This window comes from Ornithorhynchus anatinus, chromosome 11, assembly GCF_004115215.2.
Source record: "Ornithorhynchus anatinus isolate Pmale09 chromosome 11, mOrnAna1.pri.v4, whole genome shotgun sequence".
Classification (NCBI taxonomy): Eukaryota; Metazoa; Chordata; class Mammalia; order Monotremata; family Ornithorhynchidae; genus Ornithorhynchus; species Ornithorhynchus anatinus.
Genome location: NC_041738.1, coordinates 16,880,327 through 16,903,122, shown reverse-complemented (window position 1 = coordinate 16,903,122; position 22,796 = coordinate 16,880,327). Strand labels below are relative to the sequence as shown.

Here is a 22,796-nt window from a genome sequence, read left to right as displayed (position 1 = left end):
TCCAAGAAATGGCTAGACATCCCATTATTTATCCACTAGGCCACTGGGAGAGGATCCCCTGCCAAACACTGAGGGGCCCACCCCAAGCTGTAAAGCTGAGAAGACCGAGGTTTCTCCAAACCCAGGAGAAGTCAGCCCCACTTACCCAACTCTAGCTCTCCGTTCAAGCCAGGAGGCAGAAAAAATGGGGAAGCCAGGTTCTGAGAACTGCATTTCACCTCCCTGAAGACGGAATGCAGGACCTCCTACCTGGCTCCAGTTGCCCAGAACTTTTGCTGGGGTTTTCTCATTAAGTCTCAGGAAACCCTTAGAGAGGGTAGGCACAGATTAACCAGGTGGCTTAATAGTAAAACTCTGTTCCTAGTAAGAGGGAGATCACGTAGCTTGCAGTCTGGGTTCCAAAGGGATTAATCAAACCTTAGAGGAGGGTTCAGAGGCTCCAGGGGAAAGGTTACCCTTCTCCCCACCCCGCCCCAAAGTCTTTCTGAACACGGGTACAAAGTGCTCTGCTTGGCTTAGGTCATGTTTCCAGACTAGATCTCTTTCAACTGCCCTGCAGATGGATAGTAAATTCTTGATTAATTGATGGCCTCAGTATTGCCGATGAGAATGGAAGGAGGAAATTATAAAGTAGAGAGTCACCCAAAGGACTCCCTGAAATGTTTGAGATGCAGCTGTTTCACTAAGATGGCAGGTGGGAGCAAGCAGCCAGTCCACTTGGCTGCACACAATTTCCCAGTTGTTGCTGATTTTTAATAAGTGTTTATGATCTGAGCTGTCAGAGACGAACCCAATGCACTGGACATATCCTGGTTTGGCTGACCACTGGGTTGTGATTCTGGGGGTTGAGTTAATGGGGACAGTCAACTGATTGCCTGTTTTTCCATCTCCTGGTTTCTTCACTTCTCATAATTCCCACACCCTGCTTTCCTCATTCTCTAACTAATAAATAGTAACTGTGTTATTTTTTAAGCATTTACTATGTGCCAAGCACTGTACTAAGTGCTGTGGGGAGTCTTCTTCCTCTATTACAGGAAAGAGTGGAAATCTGTAGCAAGCCATCTCTCCTGACCCCTCCTGCCCAATAAGGGCCCTGATGATGATAATAATAATGATAATAATAGTAGACAGCAAGATAAGACAAAAAAAAAAGTAATAATTTTTAAACACATTCTGTGTGTGCCAAGCACCACACTAAGCACTGTGGCTGATGCAAGATAATTAGGTTGTACACAGTCCCTATTCCACACAGGGCTAAAGGACTAAGTAGGAGGGAGAACAGGTATTAGATCCCACATTTTACAAACGGGGAAACTGAGGGGCAGGGAAGTTAAATGACTTGCTCAAACTCACGCAGCAGCAGAGCCAGGATTAGCACCCAGCTCCTAAGACTCCCAGGCTTGTATTCAAACCCCAGACCATGCAGATTCCTGATGCATTCAAGAGTATCTGACCCTGATAGCAGCATTATTTGCCACCCTTGATTACAGCAAAACTGCCTAGTCCAACAGCCTCGGTGCTCAGGAAAGGCTATTGCTCCTGGAGGTTATAGTGGGGTCTCTTCACGAGCACCAGCAAGGGCCCCATGGATGGTTTTGAGTTTAATCTCCAATTGTTTAATAACTACAATTTGTTAAATGCTCACTACGTGCAAGCACTGTAAATACATGATAATCAGGTCAGACACCCATCCTACTTGGGGCTTCCAGTCTAAGGAGGCATTTGGCCTGGGGAAAATGGTCAGGAGGTTGGGAACAGCAAGGAGATGGTGAGAGAGAGTGGACTGAATGATCCCCCTTCCCCTCTGCCTCTTCCCCTCCCCTCCCCACCCTCTGCTCCTCCCCCTTGCCCCTTCCCTTCCCCTCGCACCCTGCTCATTTGTATATATTATTTATTACTCTATTTATTTTGTTAATGAGGTGTACATCCCCTGATTCTATTTATCGTGATAATGTTGCCTTGCTTTTGTTTTGTTCTGTTTTGCTCTGCTGTCTGTCTCCCCCGATTAGACTGTGAGCCCATCATTGGGCAGGGATTGTCTCTATCTGTTGCTGTACTGTAGATTCCAAGCGCTTAGTACAGTGCTCTGCACAGAGTAAATGCTCAATAAATACTATTGAATGAATGAATCCACTAGGTCCCTGGTCCTCGCAGCATTGACAGTTGGCAGAATCAAAAAATAGGTGGTCGACTGGGCCCCAGGCTGAAGGATCATATTTTACCTGCCTCACTCACTTAGTAAGTGCATACAATGGATGCCCCTCCTCTTATCTTGTCTTCTCATTTCCCTGGGGACCACTCCTTCCCCAAGTGAGCACTTGGGCTCCAGGGTTCTTTATGGCTGCCTGGCTCTTGGAGAGGATAACAGCCTGTCCCCAGGGCAACTAAGACAGATCACAGACTCCAGGAGAATTAGAACCTGGACTAAATCAGGTGAAAGGTCTCCAGGGCTTCCTCCTTCCTCTACAGAGGCTTCCAGAAAGGGGTTTTACCTTTGGACCCCAGGCAAAGGGCTCAGAATTCAACTGCTTTTTTTTTAATTTGGAAAAGGAAAAGAAAAAATTTCCTTTGCCACCTGTCAGACCTCTACTTCAGCAAGAGACAGATTTGCTCTCCTGAGGGCAGTGAATAGGACGGCAACCAAAGTATCCTGGCTTGTTACTTTCAGGCTCAGTTTCCCCATCTTCCAAATTCAGGAGGTTGCTCTGAATTCTGTCTCTTCCTATTGGAACACATCTCCCCACACATAAAAACGTTGTTCAGTCCTGTTGCAATAGTGTTTATAAAGTAAACTCCTCCAGTAAACTTCATGAGTGGTTTTTCATCAGCCTCACAAACAGATTTATCTCATTTTTCAAGCCCAAATCCTTGCCTCCTACCTCCAGGTAGGTTCTCTGGAAGGGAAATGTCAAACTGAGGGTTTCTTCATGACCCAGTATAACCTATCAAGCTCTCCAGAGCTGAGATCTGAGCTGGCAAGACCAAAGAAGAACCCCAAAGGCATCCAGAATCCTGTGCTTCTCTTCTGTCACTAGAAATTGGCTCTGCCGAACAGATCACCTTAATCCAACTGTTCCAGTGTGACAGAGAAGGGAAACCCAACTCTGAGGCATAGGAAGCATCACAAAAGGGCCAGCTCATGAAGATGTTTCTATTTCCATCGTGAGTCAATATTAAAACCATGTCCCAGCCACTCAAAATTCTCTCTTTCTCGGCTCCACCACGTACTGTGGTTTGGTGGAAACCATACAACGGCCTCTTTCCTCTCTCTCAGGGTTGGTTCCATCTAAATGTGAGAAGGTGATGTGACTGAAACTATCCCTGACCATTCCTCCAGCAAAGAAGTAATTGCTTATCATCAAGGGCCTAAGATTCTGTCATGAGGCTGGAATTCTCTGAGAGGGGAAAAAGAAATTCTCTCTCCCAGTCTAGACTGTAAAGCTCCTTTTGGGCAGGGATTGTGCCTACCTCCTCTACTCTCCTCTCCTAAGTGCTCAGTGCAGTGCTCTGTACAAAGTAAGCTCTCAAAAAATACTAGTGATTCAGTCAGATCAATGGGCCCCAGACACCAGTTTAGGAACCAGCCATCACCTCCTAACCCATTTCCATTTCTCATTATTGTCATCAATTAATCTTAGAATCCTAGAATAAAAAGCACCTTAGAAAGGTCTTCTAATGTAGCTCAAGGGAATACACAAGCACTAAGGACAGATAGGGGGCATCTGTCCCTTCTTTAAAGCTCTCTAGGGATCCAGAAGAAGGCAAAGGAGCAGTAGGCTGGAAGAGGACCATGTTTCCAAAACTGCAGCCCCTTCTGCTCACCCTCTGCTGGGGTGAAATGGCCATGAGAGGCAGGGTAGGGCACTTACAGAGGGGCAAGTTCCTCCCCTCCAGAGTCTCCATCCAGCTAGCAGTTGCTCCAGCAGATGTAGGTGAGGAAGGTCCAGTTGGATCAGGAGCCTGCTCGGAGAGTCCATGCCAGGTGAGGAATTTGGGACAACAAAGTAATGATGCTAAATCCTACACTGATGGAGCAGCCATTCTGGCTCTCTGCACTTTTAACTGCTTTCTCCTAAATCTCATCCCTGTGGTTTTCAAAGCTCTCAAGAAGAGGTTTTGACAGGCTGTCTTCATGTCCCCAAAGAGGCTCATTCTACGTTCTCTCTCTTCTCCACACCCAGACCTCCTAATTATAACTCATTCTAGAGAGCATCACTCATCTCAAGCTCAGAATCTGTCTCTGTCCCATATTCTGGCAGGTGCCACCCACCAACATTCCTGCAGGCTACTTGGATTATGCTATTCCAAATTCAGACATGTGGAATCCCACCCTCCGGCCATTAGCAGCACCTGGAAAGGCCGGAGACCGACAAGGGTCAGAGATCACTGAATGTATCTCTGATCATCTCTGCTGTCCCCAAGGTAAAAGTCTGTTCTCAGATCAGGTACATCTCACTTAGCCCCAGTAGTCAGGGCTATGCCACTTGCTGGTTGTGTCACCTTGGGCAAGTCAGTTTCTCTGTGCCTCAGTTTCTTCATCTGTAAAATAGAGATTCAATACCTCTTCTTCCTGCCTCTTAGACTTCTAGTTCCATATAGGATAGGAACTGTGTCTGACCTGATTACCTTCTATCTTATCCCAGTGCTTACCACAAGGCTCGCCGCATAGTAAGTGCTTAAAAAATAGAAACAGTGAGGCCTAGTGGAAAGAACATGGGTTCTAATTCCAGCTCCACCACTTGTCTGCTGTATGACCTTGTGCAAGTCACCATGCTGCGAGGAATTGTGTGGTCTAGTGGAAAGAGCAAGGGCTTGGGAATCATAGGACATGGTTTCTAATCCCGGGTCCACCATGTGTCTGCTGTGTGACCATGGGCAAGTCACTTAACTTCTTTGTGCTTCAGTTACCTCATCTGTAAAGGGGGGATTAAGACTGTGAGCCCCATGTGGGACAGGCACTATGTCCAACCTGATTAGCCTGTATCTACCCCAGCACTTAGAACAGTGGTTGGCACACATTAAGTGCTTAACAAATACCACAATTATTTCTTTACTTCTCTGTGCCTCAGTTATCTCATCTGAAAATGGGGATTTAAAATTGTGAGCCTATGTAGGTCATGGACTGTGTCCAATCTGATTAGTTTTTTTCTAGCCCAGCGCTAAGTAAGAGCTTAACAAATACCATGAAAAAAAAAACCACAATTATTCTTACGCCTTACAAATTCAAGCCTTCTTACAGCTTTATATATGCACATGGGCATAGTGTAGAACACAGATATAACTAAGGCTAAGATATCCTGGTTAAGAATCAAAGCTTCTTTGGATTTCACATAGACAGAATCCAGTGACATCCCCACCACTCTCTTCTTATGTGACCCTTAGAGTCTCCTAAACACATTTAGGTTTAGTAATTCTATTATATTCTATCTAGTACTCTATTATTTTGGTGCTACATAAAATACTATGGATTTTGACTGACCCTTTCTTTCCCAGAGCTCAGGGCCCTTTCTCATCAATTATTTCAGTTACTCTTGCATGGGTCATGGAAATTGAGACACTGAGAGGTAAAGTGGTCTGCCCCAGCAAATGGGGAAGGGAATCAGGACCAAAGTCCAAATCCCAACCCTCAACCCTCTTTCCAGACTGGTCCAACTCACTTCTGCACAGCCACAATTGGGTCAAAAGAGGGAGAAAAGGTGAGTTTGAGTCATTTTTCAATTTATTACCCCTGACTCTGCTTTGGAAGGAAAGACAAAAAAGCTAGTGAAAAAGGAACTGCAAGAAATTGCCTCAACCCAGAGGGCATGCTAGGGAAACCCAAATGTAGAACTTTCTGGATCTAGTGATACCTGCATTTCAGCCATTCATTCTTTGATCGAGTATCGCTATCAAAGACTTTTAGGGCCAAGGGATTGGCCCTGTGGGGGACTGGGGATTTTTGCAGAATTTAGGGTGTGGGGAGGAGGCATTCAGACTAGGATCTGAATAGTAATAATCACTGTGGTATTTGTTAACTACCTATTATGTGCCAAGCACTGTTCTAAGCACTAGGTAGAAACAAAATAAACAGATTGGACATAGTCCCTGTCCCAAACGAGGCTCATAATCTAAGGGAGAAGGAAAACAAGTATTAATTTTTTTCTACCTCAGTACTTAAAACAGTGCTTGACACATAGTAAAGTGCTTAATAAATACCATGAAAAAATACAATAAAAAACAAAAGAGTAAATTGATGAAACCATACCAAAATGTTTTGAATACCTAATATACATATTGAAGGATATACACTTGTAAGACAATACAGAGCATTCCATCTAAAACACATAATGACCATTTACTAAGGTTCTTCTACTGAAATGACTGGGAACACTGTATTCTGCAGTCAACCCTCTTCACTGGTGTTTGAATTTTTGGTTGTTGGGGAACTTAAGAAATGAGATTTTAAAATCTTCTCCTGAAATGGAAAGGCTTACACTGGGGGACTCTGACAGAGAGGAAGGAAAATATGCTGTAGTCACTCTGAAACCACACTTCTTCCCCCCAGAAGACAAATGGAGACATTTAGGGTTGGTAACAAAGTAGGGGAGGAAGTGAATGGGGATCTTGAGCAAGTTATTTAACTTTTCTGCATCCCAGTTTCTTCAACTGTAAAATGGGGATTCATTACCTGTTCTCCCTCCCCCTTAGACTGTGAACCGAATGAACCCCATGTGGGACAGGTACTATATCCACCCTGATTATCTCCATATTTACTCCAGGGCTTAGCAGAATGCTTGACACAGAATAAATACAATTTTTATTATTACTATTATGATTATTATGTCTTAAGGCTGACTGATCTCTTCTTTGTCTCCGCAGGACAACCAGTGTGGCTGCATCTGCCCTGCTCACCAGAGGGTAGCACCGGCCAAGGCAGGTAGGCATGTCATCAACAAGGCATGAGGGAGCTTGGGCAGGAGATGGGGTAAAAATCTGCCCATTACAGAACTGCCTCTGCTCTCAAAGCCACAAATGGGCTACTGAATCTGGCCTGTTTCTCTTCCAGGCTTCCTTCCCCCATCTCCAGTCTTAACAGGGCTGCTAATGGAAAGGTGGAGCTTCCAGCCCTCTTTCTGGTAGGGGAATTTATGAGGGGTTTAACAGTCTCAAATAAAGCAGCCAGACCAAGACAGTGAAGCAGAGGTCTGGATTATCCACCAACCAGATCACTGAGTCCTGGAAATTCATCTGGGTCAGGTCGCTGGGGTAAAGAGCTTAGATAGAAGTTGCTAGGGACTGCTGGTAAGCAATTTTAGTTCAACCAACCCTTAAACATTCAAGCCAAGATGATTCACAGCCAGACACTTTAGGCTACTGCACATTAACAACTTATTTTTACTCTTTTCCTTTTGTCCATTCTTTAATACTTAGAGCCAGCAAGACCAAGCTCTCTGTGTGTCTTTCTCCCTCTGCCCTTGCCCCAGCCCACCACACCCAGAGCGGACAAGATAAAAGATATGAAACTCACACCCTTTGCCTTGTAGAAATAGCTCTCTGGGATTGGGTGCAGGGGGAGGAAAGCTAAGGGGATTGGCGAGACAGGGAGGAGGGCTGAAGTGGAGATTTAGGAATTGAATAGTAATAATAATAATTATTGTGGCATGTGAAGTGCTTACTAGGTGCCAAGGACTATACTAAGCACTGGGGTAGATACAAGAGAATCTCTCTGGATTTTTTGTCTCTTTTTGTTTCTTTTGGTTTTTGTTTCTATGGTATTTGTTAAGCACTTACTATGTGCCAGGCACTGTACTAAGCCCTCAGGGTAGGTTCAATCTAATTAGGTTGTACACAGTCCACTGGGCTCATAGTCTCCATTTTACAGACAAAGTAATCGAGGCACAGAGAAATCAAGTTGACTTGCCTAAGGTCACAAGAGGCAGAGCCAGGATTAGAACCAAAGTTCTTCTGACTCCCAGGCCCATGGTCTAACCACTAGCCCACACTGCTTCCTACTGGTTTCAATTAGGAGCACTCCCCCTGTCACGTTGGGGCCCCAGGCCAGTGAGATTTGTCCTGACCCTTCCTACTCTCTGCTAGGGCAGAGACAGGAGGCCGAACTGCAAGGGGAGCAGTTACCCTGGAAGCCAACAGATGTCTCAGCAGCTGCGGAGAGGGATCAGAGAGAGGACAGCATAACCACAAGAAACACAAAACCTTCTCGGGTTTCCCACCCCAGGAGAGGAGAAAGGAGTAATCAAGCTGGGTCTCGGGACATTCTGGCTGGTTTCTTTCTGGGCCTCGCTGTGGCAGAGGGAGGTGGGGGAGGGGGCTCCAGCCCCGGTCCCATCCACTGGCCCCTAAGCTACCACTTTGGCTCACAACAAATGCCACCAATGATTCATATGAGAAGAGCCCAAAGCGGGAGCCAGTAGTGGCCCCCAGTGTGAAAGCTGGGTGAGCAAAAGATATCCTGTTGCCATGGTAACTGCCGCTCTAAAATTCAAAGCATCATTCAGAACTGTCACTGGGAGGGGGAACATCCCGTTCTCTTTTCCAGAGGAACAGAAGCTTTGGGTCACGATTTGGAGAGCCCATTCACACCAGACCAGCTCCAAAAACAGCTCCTGACTGGCCAGGGGGAGCTGGCATGGCTTAGGTTCATCAGTGAGCACCCACAGACTGCCCAGCCCTGAAAACTTCTGTGTATTTGTGTAGTGAATTGAAGGAAGAAGTTTCACTTTTTTACCCCTTCCCAAAAGGAGCAGGCAAAAGGTCAGGGAGGGAAATGGGGAGCAATAGTACCTCTTAAGAATACTACTAGTATTGTTTTTGTCTGTCTGTCTCCCCCGATTAGACTGTAAGCCCATCAGTGGGCAAGGACTGTCTCTATCTGCTGACGATTTGTACATTCCAAGCGGTTAGTACAGTGCTCTGCACATATTAAGCGCTCAATAAATACTATTGAATGAATGAATAATAACTGAGGCATTTAAGTGCTTACTATGTGCCAAGCACTGTATCAAATACTGGGATAGATACAAGAAAAGCAAATCCAACACACTCCCTTGTCCCCCACAGAGCTCCCAGTCTCTTCCCTACACAGTTGGGATGTCACCTCTAGGACCTCCCCCCAGGAACCTAGCATCATAGGAATTTGTCCTGCTATGGAGTAGAGGTAGCCTGATCCTACTGCTTAGGGTTCATGTTGTTAAATAAGTACTGACCTTACTATCAATTAATAGTATCTATTGAAGACTTGCTGTGTGCAGAGCACACAGTACTAAATGCTTCAGAGAAAGCAAAATAAGTAGAGGCAAACCCTGCCCTTGAGGAGCTTAAGGAATTTACAGGCTAATAAATTTGGTGAAACCGATTTCCATGTCATGGCAACTCCAGCAAACCATATCCCAAGGTAGCCTCTCCTAGACCATCTTTTTGCCATTCCCCTTGTCAAAGACATCATTAAACTGCCACAGTCTCAGTGACCTGGAGATTTATGATGATGATGATGATGGCAATTAAGCGCTTACTATGTGCAAAGCACTGTTCTAAGCGCTGGGGAGGATACAAAGTAATCAGGTTGTCCCACATGGGCTCACAGTCTTAATCCCCTTTTTACAGATGCGGTAACTGAGACCCACAGAAGTGAAGTGACTTGCCCAAAGTCACACAGCTGACAAGTGGCTGGGTTGGGATATGAACCCCTGACCCTCTCAGGACCCCCAACTCCAGGAGGACAATCATGCCGGTGAAGGCCCCATCTTCCCAATGGGTCCATCCAGGGCATAACTCCTCTCTCCAGCTAACCTCTGAGACAGAAAAGAGCAAAGCGATGCACTGACCCGACCTGTTCCATTCTTCTTTACCTGGCTCTCTTAGGTCCACCAATTGGGAGGACAGAGTGAGAAGAGAGGATGTCTGCTGCTCTTCCTGACTAGCATTATATGGGAAGTTACTGGAGTTACAAGTCAGGAGAAAAGTAGTGTGGCCTAATGATGATGATGGTATTTGTTAAGTGCTTACTATGTGCCAAGCACTGTTCTAAGCACTGAAGTAGATACAAGGTAATCAGGTTGCTCTTAATCCCCATTTTAATCCCAATTTTACAGATGAGGTAATTGAGGCACAGAGAAGGGAAGGGACTTGCCCAAAATCACACAGCAGACAAGTGGCCGAGCTGAGATTAGAACCCATGACTTCTGACTCCCAAGCTCGGGCTCTTTCCACTAAGCCAAGCTGCTTCCCTGCGAGAATAATAATGTTGGTATTTGTTAAGCGCTTACTATGTGCAGAGCACTGTTCTATGCACTGGGGTATACAGGGTAATCAGATTGTCCCACATGAGGCTCACAGTCTTAATCCCCATTTTACAGATGAGGTAACTGAGGCACAGAGAAGTTAAGTGACTTGCCCAAAGTCACACAGCTGACAAGCGGCAGAGCCTGGATTCGAACCCATGACCTCTGACTCCCAAGCCCGTGCTCTTTCCACTGAGCCATGCTGAGAAGTAGTATGGTTCAGTGGATAGACCACGGGCTTGAGAGTCAGAAGGTCATGGGTTCTAATCCTGATTCTGCCACTTGTCTGCTGTGTGACCTTGGGCAAGTCACTTCATTTCTCTGGGCCTCAGTTACCACATCTTTTAAAATGGGGATTAAGATTGTGAGTCCCACATGGGCCAGGGACCAGATCCTACCCGATTTGCTTGTATCTACCCTGGGGCTTAGCACAGTGCCTGGCACATAGCAAGTGCTTCACAAACACCATCATTATTATTAATGGATAGACACGCAGTGGGAGCTGGGAGGCCTACATTCTAAATCCAGCTCCACCACTTGCCTGCTTTGTGACCTTAGACAAGTGGCATCCAAGTAACTTCTCTGGGCATAAGTATCGTCATCTGTAAAATGGGGATTAAACACTTGTTCTCCCTGCCCCTTACACTGGGAACATAATGTGTGCCAGGGATATTGCCCGACCTGATTATCTTGCACTTACCCCAGAGTTTAGCAAAGTGCCCGGCACATAATAAGCATTTAATAGATACTATTATTGTTATTATCATTATTACTACTCCTAGAGGAAGTCACCTTCAGGACCCAGAAGAACCAACCCAAAACACCATTCTTTTTGCTAGTGCTCTACCACAGAATGGTTGCTGGCCATTTTCAAGCTCCATGGAGCTCGGAAAAAGAAGAAATGTGATTTGGGCTAATCTTCAGGAAAGCCCCAACTGTGAGGGACGGTGAGGCAGAAACAAGGATTTCCTTTTCTGTGACAGTATGGGGGGCACATGGAAGGGAGAAGAGGGCTAGAAGGGTGGTGGGGGTGGGGGGCTCGTCTTAGAAATCCAATGAGACCCTCTTGTCTGGAAAGGAAGCAAGGGAATGGACTGGATCACTGTTTTGAAAGAATGCCCGCTCATCATCATATTGAATAAGAACCAAGGCCAGGTGAAGGCATTTGGGCTCCACAGGCAAAAGAAAAGGGATGGGAAGCAAAAGTCATACAAAGAATAGTGCTCCTGGCAAATTTCATAATTAGCCAATGGAGTAGGTCCAGCCCTGCCTCCAGCCCAGGATTCTACTTCCAACAGAGGTAATTGGTTAGCAAAAGGTGACCCAATATCCATGACTTTTCCAATTCCTCTTGCCTACTCCCCAGTACCAGCTGCTACTCCCGATCACTACTCCAAGAGTCCCTATTGAGGGTGGGGATTAGATATGAACAAGCAGCTTGCAATTAGGTTTTATTTATTTCACTCTGCCCGCATCATCTTGTTGCCTGTCCTGCTTGGGTAGCTGAGAGTACACTCTCCATCTTTCCATCTCAGAGCAGTATGGTGTAGTGGAGAGAGCATGTGCCTGGGAGTCAGAAGGTCATGGGTTCTAAACCTGGCTCTGCCACTTGTCTGCTGTGTGACCTTGGGCAAATCACTTGACTTCTCTGTGCCTCAGTTACCTCATATGTAAAATGGGGACTGAGACTGTCAGCTCCACATGGGACAGGGACTATGTCCAACCCACTTCGTTTGTATCACACACATCCCCAGCACTTAGAACAATGTCTGACCTTTTTATAGTAAAAAATACCATAATTATTATCATCTCAGAATCCAACATTTCTCCAGCCTTGCTGAACAAAACACTCTCCTCTAGAAGAGCGGCCCTCCAGGAAAAGCCTAAAAACCCTAAATCAAATGGCTCCTCAGGTTTCTAGGATTTCTGGATTCTGGAAAAGAGGAGAGCCTAAGGGTCTATCTGCCCCTTCCAGAAACCACATAGATAATCTTCACAACCAAACCTGGGGCCTGGAAATCCGCAGCTTGAAATCCACCCTCTGGGAAGAAAATTCATTTCTTAGCAAATTCCAGCTCCTTTTAGCTCAGCCCCTGGACCTGAAGCATCCCTGGAGAGAGGCTCTGCTGAGGTTGGGGAACCCAAGCAGGAACAGAACACAAAAGGTACAGATGATCCAAGCCTATGAATAACTAGCTGTATTGGGTAAGGGCACCATGTGGGCAGGGATCATGCCTACTGTACTGCATTGTTCTCTGCTGAGTGCTTAGTATAGTGCTCTGCACAAAGTAAGCATTCAGTAAATACCATTGATTAAGTATCCAACAGCACTTCATATACATCCCTTATTTATCTACATCAATATATTTCTACCCCTCTAGACTGTAAGTTCATTGTGGGCAAGGAAAATTTCTACCAACTCTGTTATATTGTACTCTCCCAAGTGCTTAGGTAAAGCAAATGGTATGTGCTCAATAAATACCAATGATTTGGGGCACGTTGCATGTCAGAGAATCCCATTTTCATGCTCCACCTACCTTTCCTGGGTGCTGAATCAATTAGGCTTTGCCCAGGTCCTGAGAATTCAGAGGAAAGGGACACAACTTCTCAGCAGTCTCTCCCAAGCATCCTTCCCCCAACTTCAACCCAACCCCACACCTAACAAAAGGGCAATAGTTGATCTGTTGTCCTTGTTCACCCTCCCTCAACCCCTCACTTCAAGGTCCTGACCACAGTCAGCTGCAGCACAGTGGGGAAATGCTGCCTGGGGCTCTGGGGGCACGGGAGCGATGAGGAAGGTGGAGAGGAGATTGCCCAATCTTCTGAGGAAACAATGTCAGGGACTTAAAAGACCAGCTTCAAGTACCTTCGCATCCAAGAACGTCATCAGATCATTATCAAAGAACCCTCCTGGACTGCCTTACCCTGGTCCCTCTCTGAGCCTTGAACAGGAACAACCTGCCCCTATAAAGCTGTCTTTCAAGGGCTAAAATGAAGCTATTGATGGTGAAATTCATGTGTTCCTAGGTGTGACTGGAGGATCTAGGGGCACAAGAACAATCATTTGCAGAACATCTGTTCTCTACAGCACTGAAGCTGTTTTTGATTCTGCTTCTGGCTCACATGTTCTGACCAAATAATACCAACATCATCATCACTACTACTTTATCATCCTCCTTCATTCATTCAATCATATTTATTGAGCTCTTACTGTGTGCAGAGCATTTTACTAAGCACTTGGGAAAGTACTATACAACAACAGTGACATTCCCTGCCCACAATGAGCTCACAGTCTATAGAATGGGGGAGACAGTCATCAATACAAATAAATAAAATTACAGATATGTATATAAGTGCTTGGGGCTGGGAGGGAGGAAGAACAAAGGGAGCAAGTCAGGGACACAGAAGGGAGTGGGAGATGAGGAAAAGTGGGACTTAGTTTGGGAAGGCCTCTCAGAGGGCCTTCAATAAGGCTTTAAAGCCGGGGAGAGTGGGTGCCTTTTGGATTGTTATTATTTTCGAAACTGCTGCTCTAACAAAGCTACCACCTTCCTGACTGTGTAACCCCAAGTTGCTGCTGCTCCTTCCCCCAGTCCACAGCTCAGCTATATCCTTGGTCCCGTTCACTTCCTGGGGACAGTCTATTTGGGACCCACCTTAAGTCCTTTGCAAGAAAGATGCATTTCCACCCAACGGAAATAGCCCTCATAGAATTATATCCTGGTCCTGGAGAGCAAATTTCAAAGATCCTCCCTAATGTCTCTTGCCCAATCCTCCGACAAAAACTGGGGTTCTGAGGGAGGTCACAGAAGAAATACGGTCCATCAATTTGCACCGGCTCTAGAGCTGTGTGCTTCCCTTCTCCCAGACCCCTTCTCCCTAGCCCACCTAAAAAAATGGGCTCCGAACAGGTACTTGCCTCACCAGTCTATCTTAGACTGGCTGGACCCCTGCAAAGCAGAGATAAACATAGGGCCATAGAAAAGCTTCCCAAACTGCAGAAAGCACTGTGTGCAACATATACACATCCACCCTCTCCCTGTCTCCCCCACCAACGCCCCCACCACCACTCTGTTTCTTTTGTCTACAGCCTGAGAAGCCATATTACTGACGTTCTCAGAGGCTGGGCTACCCACATGCTTCCAAGTCCTCATGCTTGACTGCTGGGGGTGGGCAGGGGGGTCAATCAGAAAGATCCTCTAGATTGTAAGCTCACTGTGGGCAGGGAATGTGTCTGTTATATTGTTATACTGTACTCTCCCAAGTGTTCAGTTCAGTGCTCTGCACACAGTAAGCGCTGAATAAATACAATTGATTGATTGATTGACAATATCCCACCCGCAGGCCTTCAAGGAAATAGTGCTGTGAACACCCATAGCATTGATAAGCATAGAAACCGAGGCAACGATAGTCATCTCTGAAGGCCACCATGGCTGTGCCCCACCCTGCCCCAGCCTGCAGGGAAAGCACACCAAGCTCCTGGCAGAAACCGTCCCAACACTGACCCTTTTGAAGCTGGACTCGGGCAGGGGCAGGGAAAAGAGACACCCTTAACCTCATTCGGCTGTTTTTATTTCTCACAGAGGCTTCTATAAACCACATCCCCTGCTCGTGGTGAGATCGCTCTCTCCCTAAACAATTCACCTGTTCCTGTCATGGCTGCCCTCCACAAAGGCTTCTCAGGAACAACACCCTCAGGCCCCCTCCTCCCGTCAAATGCTTTAGTCACCTCCTCTTCCCCACCCCGACCCAAAGAGGTGCTAAAGAGCTTCCTTTGGTAAGATCTTATAATAACAATAATAATAATGTTGGTATTTGTTAAGCGCTTACTATGTGCAGAGCACTGTTCTAAGCGCTGTGGTAGATACAGGATAATCAGGTTGTCCCACGTGAGGTAGGATAGATATTCACCTCTACCCCGTCCTGTGGTGAGCCATGTGTGAGCTTGAAGAGACAGACAAGTTTTAGGGACGTTTTTCTAACTCTAACGCATTTGGGGTGAATAGAGCCTCTGTAAATATGGCTGCTCAGATCTAGCCTGAAGCCTACTAATCAATCAAAAGTATTTATTCAGCGTTTACTATGTGTGTAGCACTGTACTAACCACTTGGGAGAGTACAAGACAACAGAATTAGCTGGCACAATCCCTGCCCATTCATTATGACCACCAACCTTTGACTGAATGGAATTCATCATGTAAATTATGCACATTCATCACACTTGGTTCAAGAAACCATTCCACCAAAATGGCTGGCAGCAGGGAAACAGGTTACTATCCAGAGGGTGGGGGGGAGGCCCTGGTCCCTGAAATGAGGCACTGAAAGGAAGCAGGAAACCAGGTGAGCAGTTGGCGGGGGAAGATTCCAAATCCCAAATCGGGGTACAGAATGAGCACCTGGGAATGTCCTACTTCTTCCACTGGATTAGATGAACTCAGGCTGTAATCCTCAAAGATGTCTCTTCCATGAAGCTCTTCTTTATTGACCTCACCCAAGAACCAAATACAGTGGACTGAACTATTACTATTGCCACTGCCGAGCACTTAGTTGAGTGCCCCACGCACAGTAAGCACTCAATAAATACCGGTTATGGATGATCAATTACTTCCACTACCCAAACCTAACCCCTCTCAGGGTCGCACCGGGAAAGTTTCCAGTACTCTACCAGTCTCGACTATGGGAGGGAGAGTCAAGCAGAGTCATATCCATTCCATTCCATTCCTAGCTTGGGCAGTGGCTAGCTACAAGTCAAAGCTCACCTGTGCTGGGCAGCAGCGGCACGGGAGAAAGTCGAGAGTGGAAGCTCAAGTTTACCGCGCGGAAGTAGGCAATGGTAAACCACTTCTGTATTTTTACCAAGAAAACTCTATGGATAAACTACCAGAACGAGTGCGGATGGAGGGGGGAGCACTCTGGGAAAGATGTGTCCATAGCGTCACTAGGGGTCGGAGACGATGCGACAGCATATGACAAGGCAAGACACAATCCTAAACACATTTCCAATCCACTCCTTCCCTGATTTTTTCTTTCTCATGACCACACCTATCGGGACAAAGTTCCATATCCCTGGTACTCTGCATTTTCTTTGTTGTCTTTCCCCTGTTTGACTGAGAGCTGACCTTTAACAAGGATCCAAGCCCACTGTACAGGGAGACCCACTTTGAGTATACTCGGTACGGTCTGTTTAGCTGACTAATGGGCAGACTGTGCTGCTACAATCAGATCCACAAAAAACTTTAAGGACTCTCAGCACAGCACATGGGGACTTGCTTCCCAGCTCACTGACTCTGGAAACTGCCAAGAAAACTGGAAATGTTCCATCCTCTTCCCTCAGGTTTCAATTTCAGGCAACTGGTCATACATATTCATTCATTCAATAGTATTTATTGAGCACTTACTGTGTGCAGAACACTGTACTAAACGCTTGGATTGTAAAAGTCGGCAACAGATAGAGACAGTCCCTGCCCTTTGATGGGCTGACAGTCTAATCGGGGGAGACAGACAGACAAGAACAATGGCAATAAATAGAGTCAAGGAGAAGAACATCTCATAAAAAGAATGGCAAGTAAATAGGATCAGGGTGATGTACATCTCATTAAACAAAATAAACAAAATGAATAGGGTGATGAAGATATATACAGTTTAGCGGATGAGTACAGTGCTGAGGGGGTGGGATGGGAGAGGGGGAGGAGGAGAGGGAAAGGGGGGAGAAGAGGGTTTAGCTGCGGAGAGGTGAAGGAGGGGGTAGAGGGAGCAGAGGGAATAGGGGGGGAGCTCAGTCTGGGAAGGCCTCTTGGAGGAGGTGAGCTTTAAATAGGGATTTGAAGAGGGGAAGAGAATTAGATTGATGGAGGTGAGGAGGGAGGGCATTCTGGGACCGCGGGAGGACGTGGCCCAGGGGTCGATGGTGGGATAGGTGAGACCGAGGGACGGTGAGGAGGTGGGTGGCAGAGGAGCGGAGCATGCGGGGTGGGCGGTAGAAAGAGAGAAGGGAGGAGAGGTAGGAAGGGGCAAGGTGATGGAGAGCCTTGAAGCCTAGAGTGAGGAGTTTTTGTTTTGAGCAGAGGTTGATAGGCAACCCCTGGAGGTGTTTAAGAAGGGGAGTGACATGCCCAGGACATTTCTGCAGGAAGATGAGCCGGGCAGCGGAGTGAAGAATAGACTGGAGCGGGGCGAGAGAGGAGGAAGGGAGATCAGAGAGAAGGCTGACACAGTAGTCTAGCCGGGATATAATAAGAGCCTGTAGCAGTAAGGTAGCCGTTTGGGTGGAGAGGAAAGGGCGGATCTTGGCGATATTGTAAAGGTGAGACCGGCAGGTCTTGGTAACGGATCGGATGTGTGGGGTGAACGAGAGGGACGAGTTAAAGATGACACCGAGGTTGCGGGCCTGAGAGAGGGGAAGGATGGTCGTACCATCCACGTTGATAGGGAAGTCTGGGAGAGGACCGGGTTTGGGAGGGAAGATGAGGAGCTCAGTCTTGCTCATGTTGAGTTTTAGGTGGCGGACAGACATCCAGGTGGAAACGTCCCGGAGGCAGGAGGAGATGCGAGCCTGAAGAAAGGGGGAAGAGGACAGGGGCAGAGATGTAGATCTGCGTGTCATCTGCGTAGAGATGGTAGTCAAAGCCGTGAGAGCAAATGAGACCAAGGGAGTGAGTGTAAATGGAGAACAGAAGAGGGTCAAGAACTGACCCCTGAGGAACTCCAAGAGTTAAAGGATGGGAGGGGGAGGGGTCTCATCAAGACCCCACAAATCAGGAGAGATAGGCTCTTGGCAATTTCATATTGAGTTCCAGTTCCAACTCAGGATGGGAAGATGGAAGCCCCTATGCTTGGATGGGGTGAGCACCAACCTGACTCAGATGGCTGCCCCCTCCCTCAGCTCCCCCAGAGACAAGATGCCTTGGACGGGATGTTCTGGGTGGAAGACCACTCACAGGGGAGCAAGTAGAAGTCTGGCAGATGCCCCCCCCCAACATTCTCCACCAGGTTTTCCAGTGTGGCACCATGAGGTTCATTCATTCATTCAATCATATTTCTTGAGCGCTTACTGTGTGCAGAACATTGTACTAAGCAATTAGGAAGTACAATTCAGCAACAAATAGAGACGAACCCTGCCCACAATTGGCTCACAGTCTAGAAGGGGGGAGAGAAACAACAAAGCAAGTAAGCAGGCATCAGTAGCATCATTATAAATAAATATAATTATAGATATATGCACATTAATAAAAATACATAAAATTATAATTCTAAATATTTATATATATACACAACTGCTGTGGGGCAGGTAGTGGGGGGTAGCGCAAAGGGAGCGAGTCGGGGTGATGGGGAGGGGAGGGGGAGCTGAGGAAAAAGGGGGCTTATTCTAGGAGTGCGGTTATGAGCATCAGTAGTGGCTTCGGGAGTCATCAGGTACGACCGTGGCCAAGTCATTTAATTTCTCTGTGCCTCAATTTCCTCATCTGAAAAATGGGATTCCATACCTGTCTTCCCTTCCACTTGGACTGTGAGCCCCATGTGGGACAGGAAATGTGGCTGTCCTGATTATATTCTCTATACCTCAGTGCTACCTCAGTGCAGTGCTTGGCACATAGTAAGCATTTAATGAAGACCACAATTATTATTCTCCTGAGAACTGTCCCGAGAGCTTACTTCCCACTCCCTTTGTCTCTGCCCACTCCCCTTCCCAAAGAGCCCACTGATCCCCTTTACAATTCTCCACTTAGACTGTGAGCAGGAGCCCTGTGAGAGACAAGGACTACTTCTGATTTAAGTATTTTTATCTGAGAGACAAGGACTACTTCTGATCTAAGTATTTTTATCTACCCCAGTGCTTACTAAAGACCACTTATAACTAGTTACACCCAGGGCTCAATAAAAACTGAAAATCCGAGTCCAATGTTCAGTGATCCCCATTAATGAGGTTGACCTTTCCTTACATTCCCTGTACCAAATTATCCCTGGTCACCAGCATCTCCCCAGCTCTGAAAGTCCTCTGACTGAGGGAGTTCCAGGGCCTTCCTTCAGTATCCCAAAGTAGTGGCAGGCCACTCTATCGCCCAGAGAAATACTTTCTGGAGCATACACATTCCCGTTGCCTCTTCCAGCTGCTTAGTACAGTGCACTGCACCCAGAAGATGCTCAACCAATACAATTCCCTTCACCTACAATTTAAGAGCACCTCTGGCTAGTCTGTCCTCAGGGGTAACAGAGGAGTTTCATGGGTAACACGCTCTCTCTATAGACCCATGAGCAGAAGGCAAACCGTCAAAGGAATCTTCGGCTTAAGCTTGGCTCCCATAAGAGTGAGGGAGTCACGCAGCTGTCTCACCAGACCAGACCTGTCTCACCGATCCCACTGCAAACACACCAGGAGGAGTTAGTTGTGAGGCAGACCCGAGGGAAATGACTTTCTGGGACAGGGAGAAATCCAGTCCCAGCAAGGCCAGGGGCTGCGGCGGGGAGTGGTGTTCCGGCACGTCCTGAGAACTCGGTCTCAACACTTTGATGGGAAAGTGGTCGGGAATTTTCAGTGGGATGAGTGCAGGGGAACCCGGGGAAGGTTCCAAATTCCTGCCTCGGGCCATGTGGCCCAAACGCTGGGGTAAGACCCCAGGGGCCGGTGTGACATCCCCCAGGAGGGCGCTGGAGGATCCAGCCCAAACATCCCCAGGGGTCGAAGTGTGTTCGTTCCCTCTGTCCACCAACCTTCCGAGCTTCAGCTTTCGAACGAGCCACGTCAGCTCCCACCGTCCCACCCCGAGATCGACTGAGAGCTGGGCGGAGACACGGGGGATCCAGAAGCCCTCTCTGGAGGAGCTTCGGCCTCAAAGACGGAGAAGACGGAGAAGACCGGGAGGGGGGGGTGGGGGGGCATCCCTACCCCTGCCTGGCAAGGCGGGGAGGCCGCGGGATGCTATGAAAGGCGGTACCTCCACCTCCGCATCCAACAGGCTGGGCCCCGCAGCCGCCCCGCCAGGACCTCTCGATGGGCCGGGGCGGGGGCGAGCAAGAGAGGCCCGGTTGGGCCCGGCGGCGGGCAGCCTCGGGCCCATCGGGGAGCTCCCGTCGGAGCGGCCCTCCCGGGTGGGACGTACCTGCTCTCACTGAGCTCCTTCCGCTCCCGCACCCGCAGCCATTTGCGCAGAAGGAAGCGCTTGCGGCGGGGCGAGGCGCTAGGCGTGGAGCAGCTAGACCAGGGAGCGTCCTCGTCGCTGGAGGGCGTGATCTCGATGGAGGGCAACTGCAGGAACTCCTTGCCGGGGGGCGAGTGCGTGGGCGAGTCCCGGCCCGGCCCGCCCTCCCCGCTGGGGTCCTGGACCTTCTGGGAGCGGTGCATCTTGAGGCGTCTCCTCCGGAGCGTGGGCGTGGAGGAACTGGACCACGCGGGGCTGGGGCCGGGACCCCCCTCCGGCCCCCGCCGTCGCCGGTCGGGCACCCGCAGGGCGGGCGGCTGGAGGCTCTCGGTCATGTCGGCCGCTGGCATCAGGCCTGGCGCTCCGCTCGCACTCCCCGCCACCGGCCTCCGAGCCCCGGCCCGCCTCCGCTCGCGCCCCGGCTCAGGCCCCTCGGTCCGCCCTCGGCTTTAGAAACGCGTGCCCGCCGCAAAGAGGAAGAGCAACTTTCCTTCCCGGAGTGCGCCGGAGGGGTGGGGCGGGGAGGGGCGGGCGAAGGCGGCTGCCCCGGGGCCAACTTTGCCCCCTCCGGCGCCGGGGATCGCCCGTCCTCCCCGACCGGAGTCTGCCCGCCTCCCGGGTGCCCCCCGGGACTCCCCCCGGCTCGCTCTCTTGTTTTTCTTCCGCTGCTCTGCGCTCGCCCGCTGGCGTCTGTGCCCGAGCGGAGGCTCAGGGGTGCGACGGCCCCCGGGGCTGCGCTGCCTGCTCAGCCGCTACCGGGCCGCCGGAGCCCGGGGCGCGGAGCCGACTCGGAGCTGCAGCGGAGCGCACAGAGACAGAGAAAAGAAAAAAAAAAAAACCAGACAGAGAGAGGGGTGGGTGGGAAAGCAATGACACCGGATAAAATTAAAAAAAAAGGGGGAGGGGGGAAGAGGAGCAGGGGGTGGCGGCTCCTCTCTGGAGGGGATCGGGCGTTTGCAAGCAGCAACCGCTAGTGTAACTCTACTCCCGCGCCCCAGGGGACGGAGGACGCCGGACCGCAAAAGCTGCTGCCAAGCAGCCTAATGAAAGCGGATAAGAAACTAAACTTTATCTGCCCGGCAATTGGGCGGGCCTTCCTTGGTCCCGACCCCCTTCCCCTCCTCCCACCTCCCGCGCCCACCGGCGGGGCGGGGGAGCGGAGATGGGGATGGGGGCGCTGGGGGCGGAGGATCCGCCAGCCGCGATTGCGGATCCAGCCTTCACTTAGGTCTCTCCCCTAGGGAGGGGATGGAGGGAGTCGGGCAGCTTCCCAAACGACCTGCGCCTGAGGGGCGGAGATTCATTCACTAGTATTTCGTTCAATAGTATTTATTGAGCGCTTACTATGTGCAGAGCACTGGACTAAGCGCTTGGAATGTACAATTCGGCAACAGAAACAATAATAATAATAACGGTGGTATCTGTTTAGCGTTTACTATGTGCAAAGCACTGTTCTAAGCGCTGGGGGGATACAAGGTGATCAGGTGTCCCTCATGGGGCTCACAGGCTTCAACCCCGTTTTACAGATGAGGTAACTAAGGCCCAGAGAAGTTAAGTGACTTGCCCGAAGTGACACAGCTGAGAAGTGGCAGAGCCGGGATTAGAACCCATGACCTCTCACTCCCAAGCCCGTGCTCTTTCCACTGAGCCACGCTGCTTCAATCACTGCCCAAGGACGGGCTCACAGACTAAACGGGGGAGACAGACGTCAAAGCAAATCAGAGCAAGACAAAAACAAGACAATATCATCAAGATAAGTAGAATCAGGGAGAAGTACAACTCATTATCAAAATAAATAGGGTGATAAATAATATATACAAATCAGCACAGTGTTGAGGGGAGGGGAAGGGGGAAGAGCAGAGGGTGGGAGGGAGGGGAGGGGGAAGAACAGAGGGTGGGAGTGAGGGGAGATCCCAACCAGGGGAATGCCACCAGGGCCACAGGCGACCCACCAGGGGGAGAGCAGGACTGGGCCGAGAGAGTCACCAGGAACCCAAGAGCAGCCGGAGAACTTAGCGGGAGGTTCGACGGCAAGTCCCCGTTCGTGACCCCAACCCCCAGGTTCAAGCCAGAAACCCACCCAGGGGAGGCAGGTGATGCAGTAGAAAGCAGAGGATGCGGGTTCTGGTCCGAAGTCTGCACCTAGCCTGCCGTATGACCTTGAGCAAGTCACTTGACTTCTCTGTGCCTCAGTTTCATCAAATGTAAAATGGGGATTAAATACATCTTCTCTCTGTAACCCTTGAGGAGTGCCTGGGGCAGGGACTGTCTAGGAGCTGCTTATAGTGTACCTATCCTAGTGCTTGGCACATAATATGCACTTAACAGATATCACACTTATTATCTGTGGTTCTTCTGGAACTGGAATGGTCCCTGCCTCCTCC

General features: G+C 48.9%; 1 protein-coding gene across 1 annotated transcript in view; it reads right to left on the bottom strand.

The window, feature by feature from the left end:
* Positions 1 to 21,432, bottom strand: part of GRAMD1B (GRAM domain containing 1B) — a 188,129-nt gene extending 166,697 nt beyond the window's left edge. Inside the window, 1 exon segment of the mRNA XM_039913485.1 lies at positions 20,374 to 21,432. Within this exon segment, the coding sequence (XP_039769419.1) occupies positions 20,374 to 20,762 (389 nt within the window). The 5' untranslated portion in view covers positions 20,763 to 21,432.
* Positions 21,433 to 22,796: the final 1,364 nt, after the last annotated feature.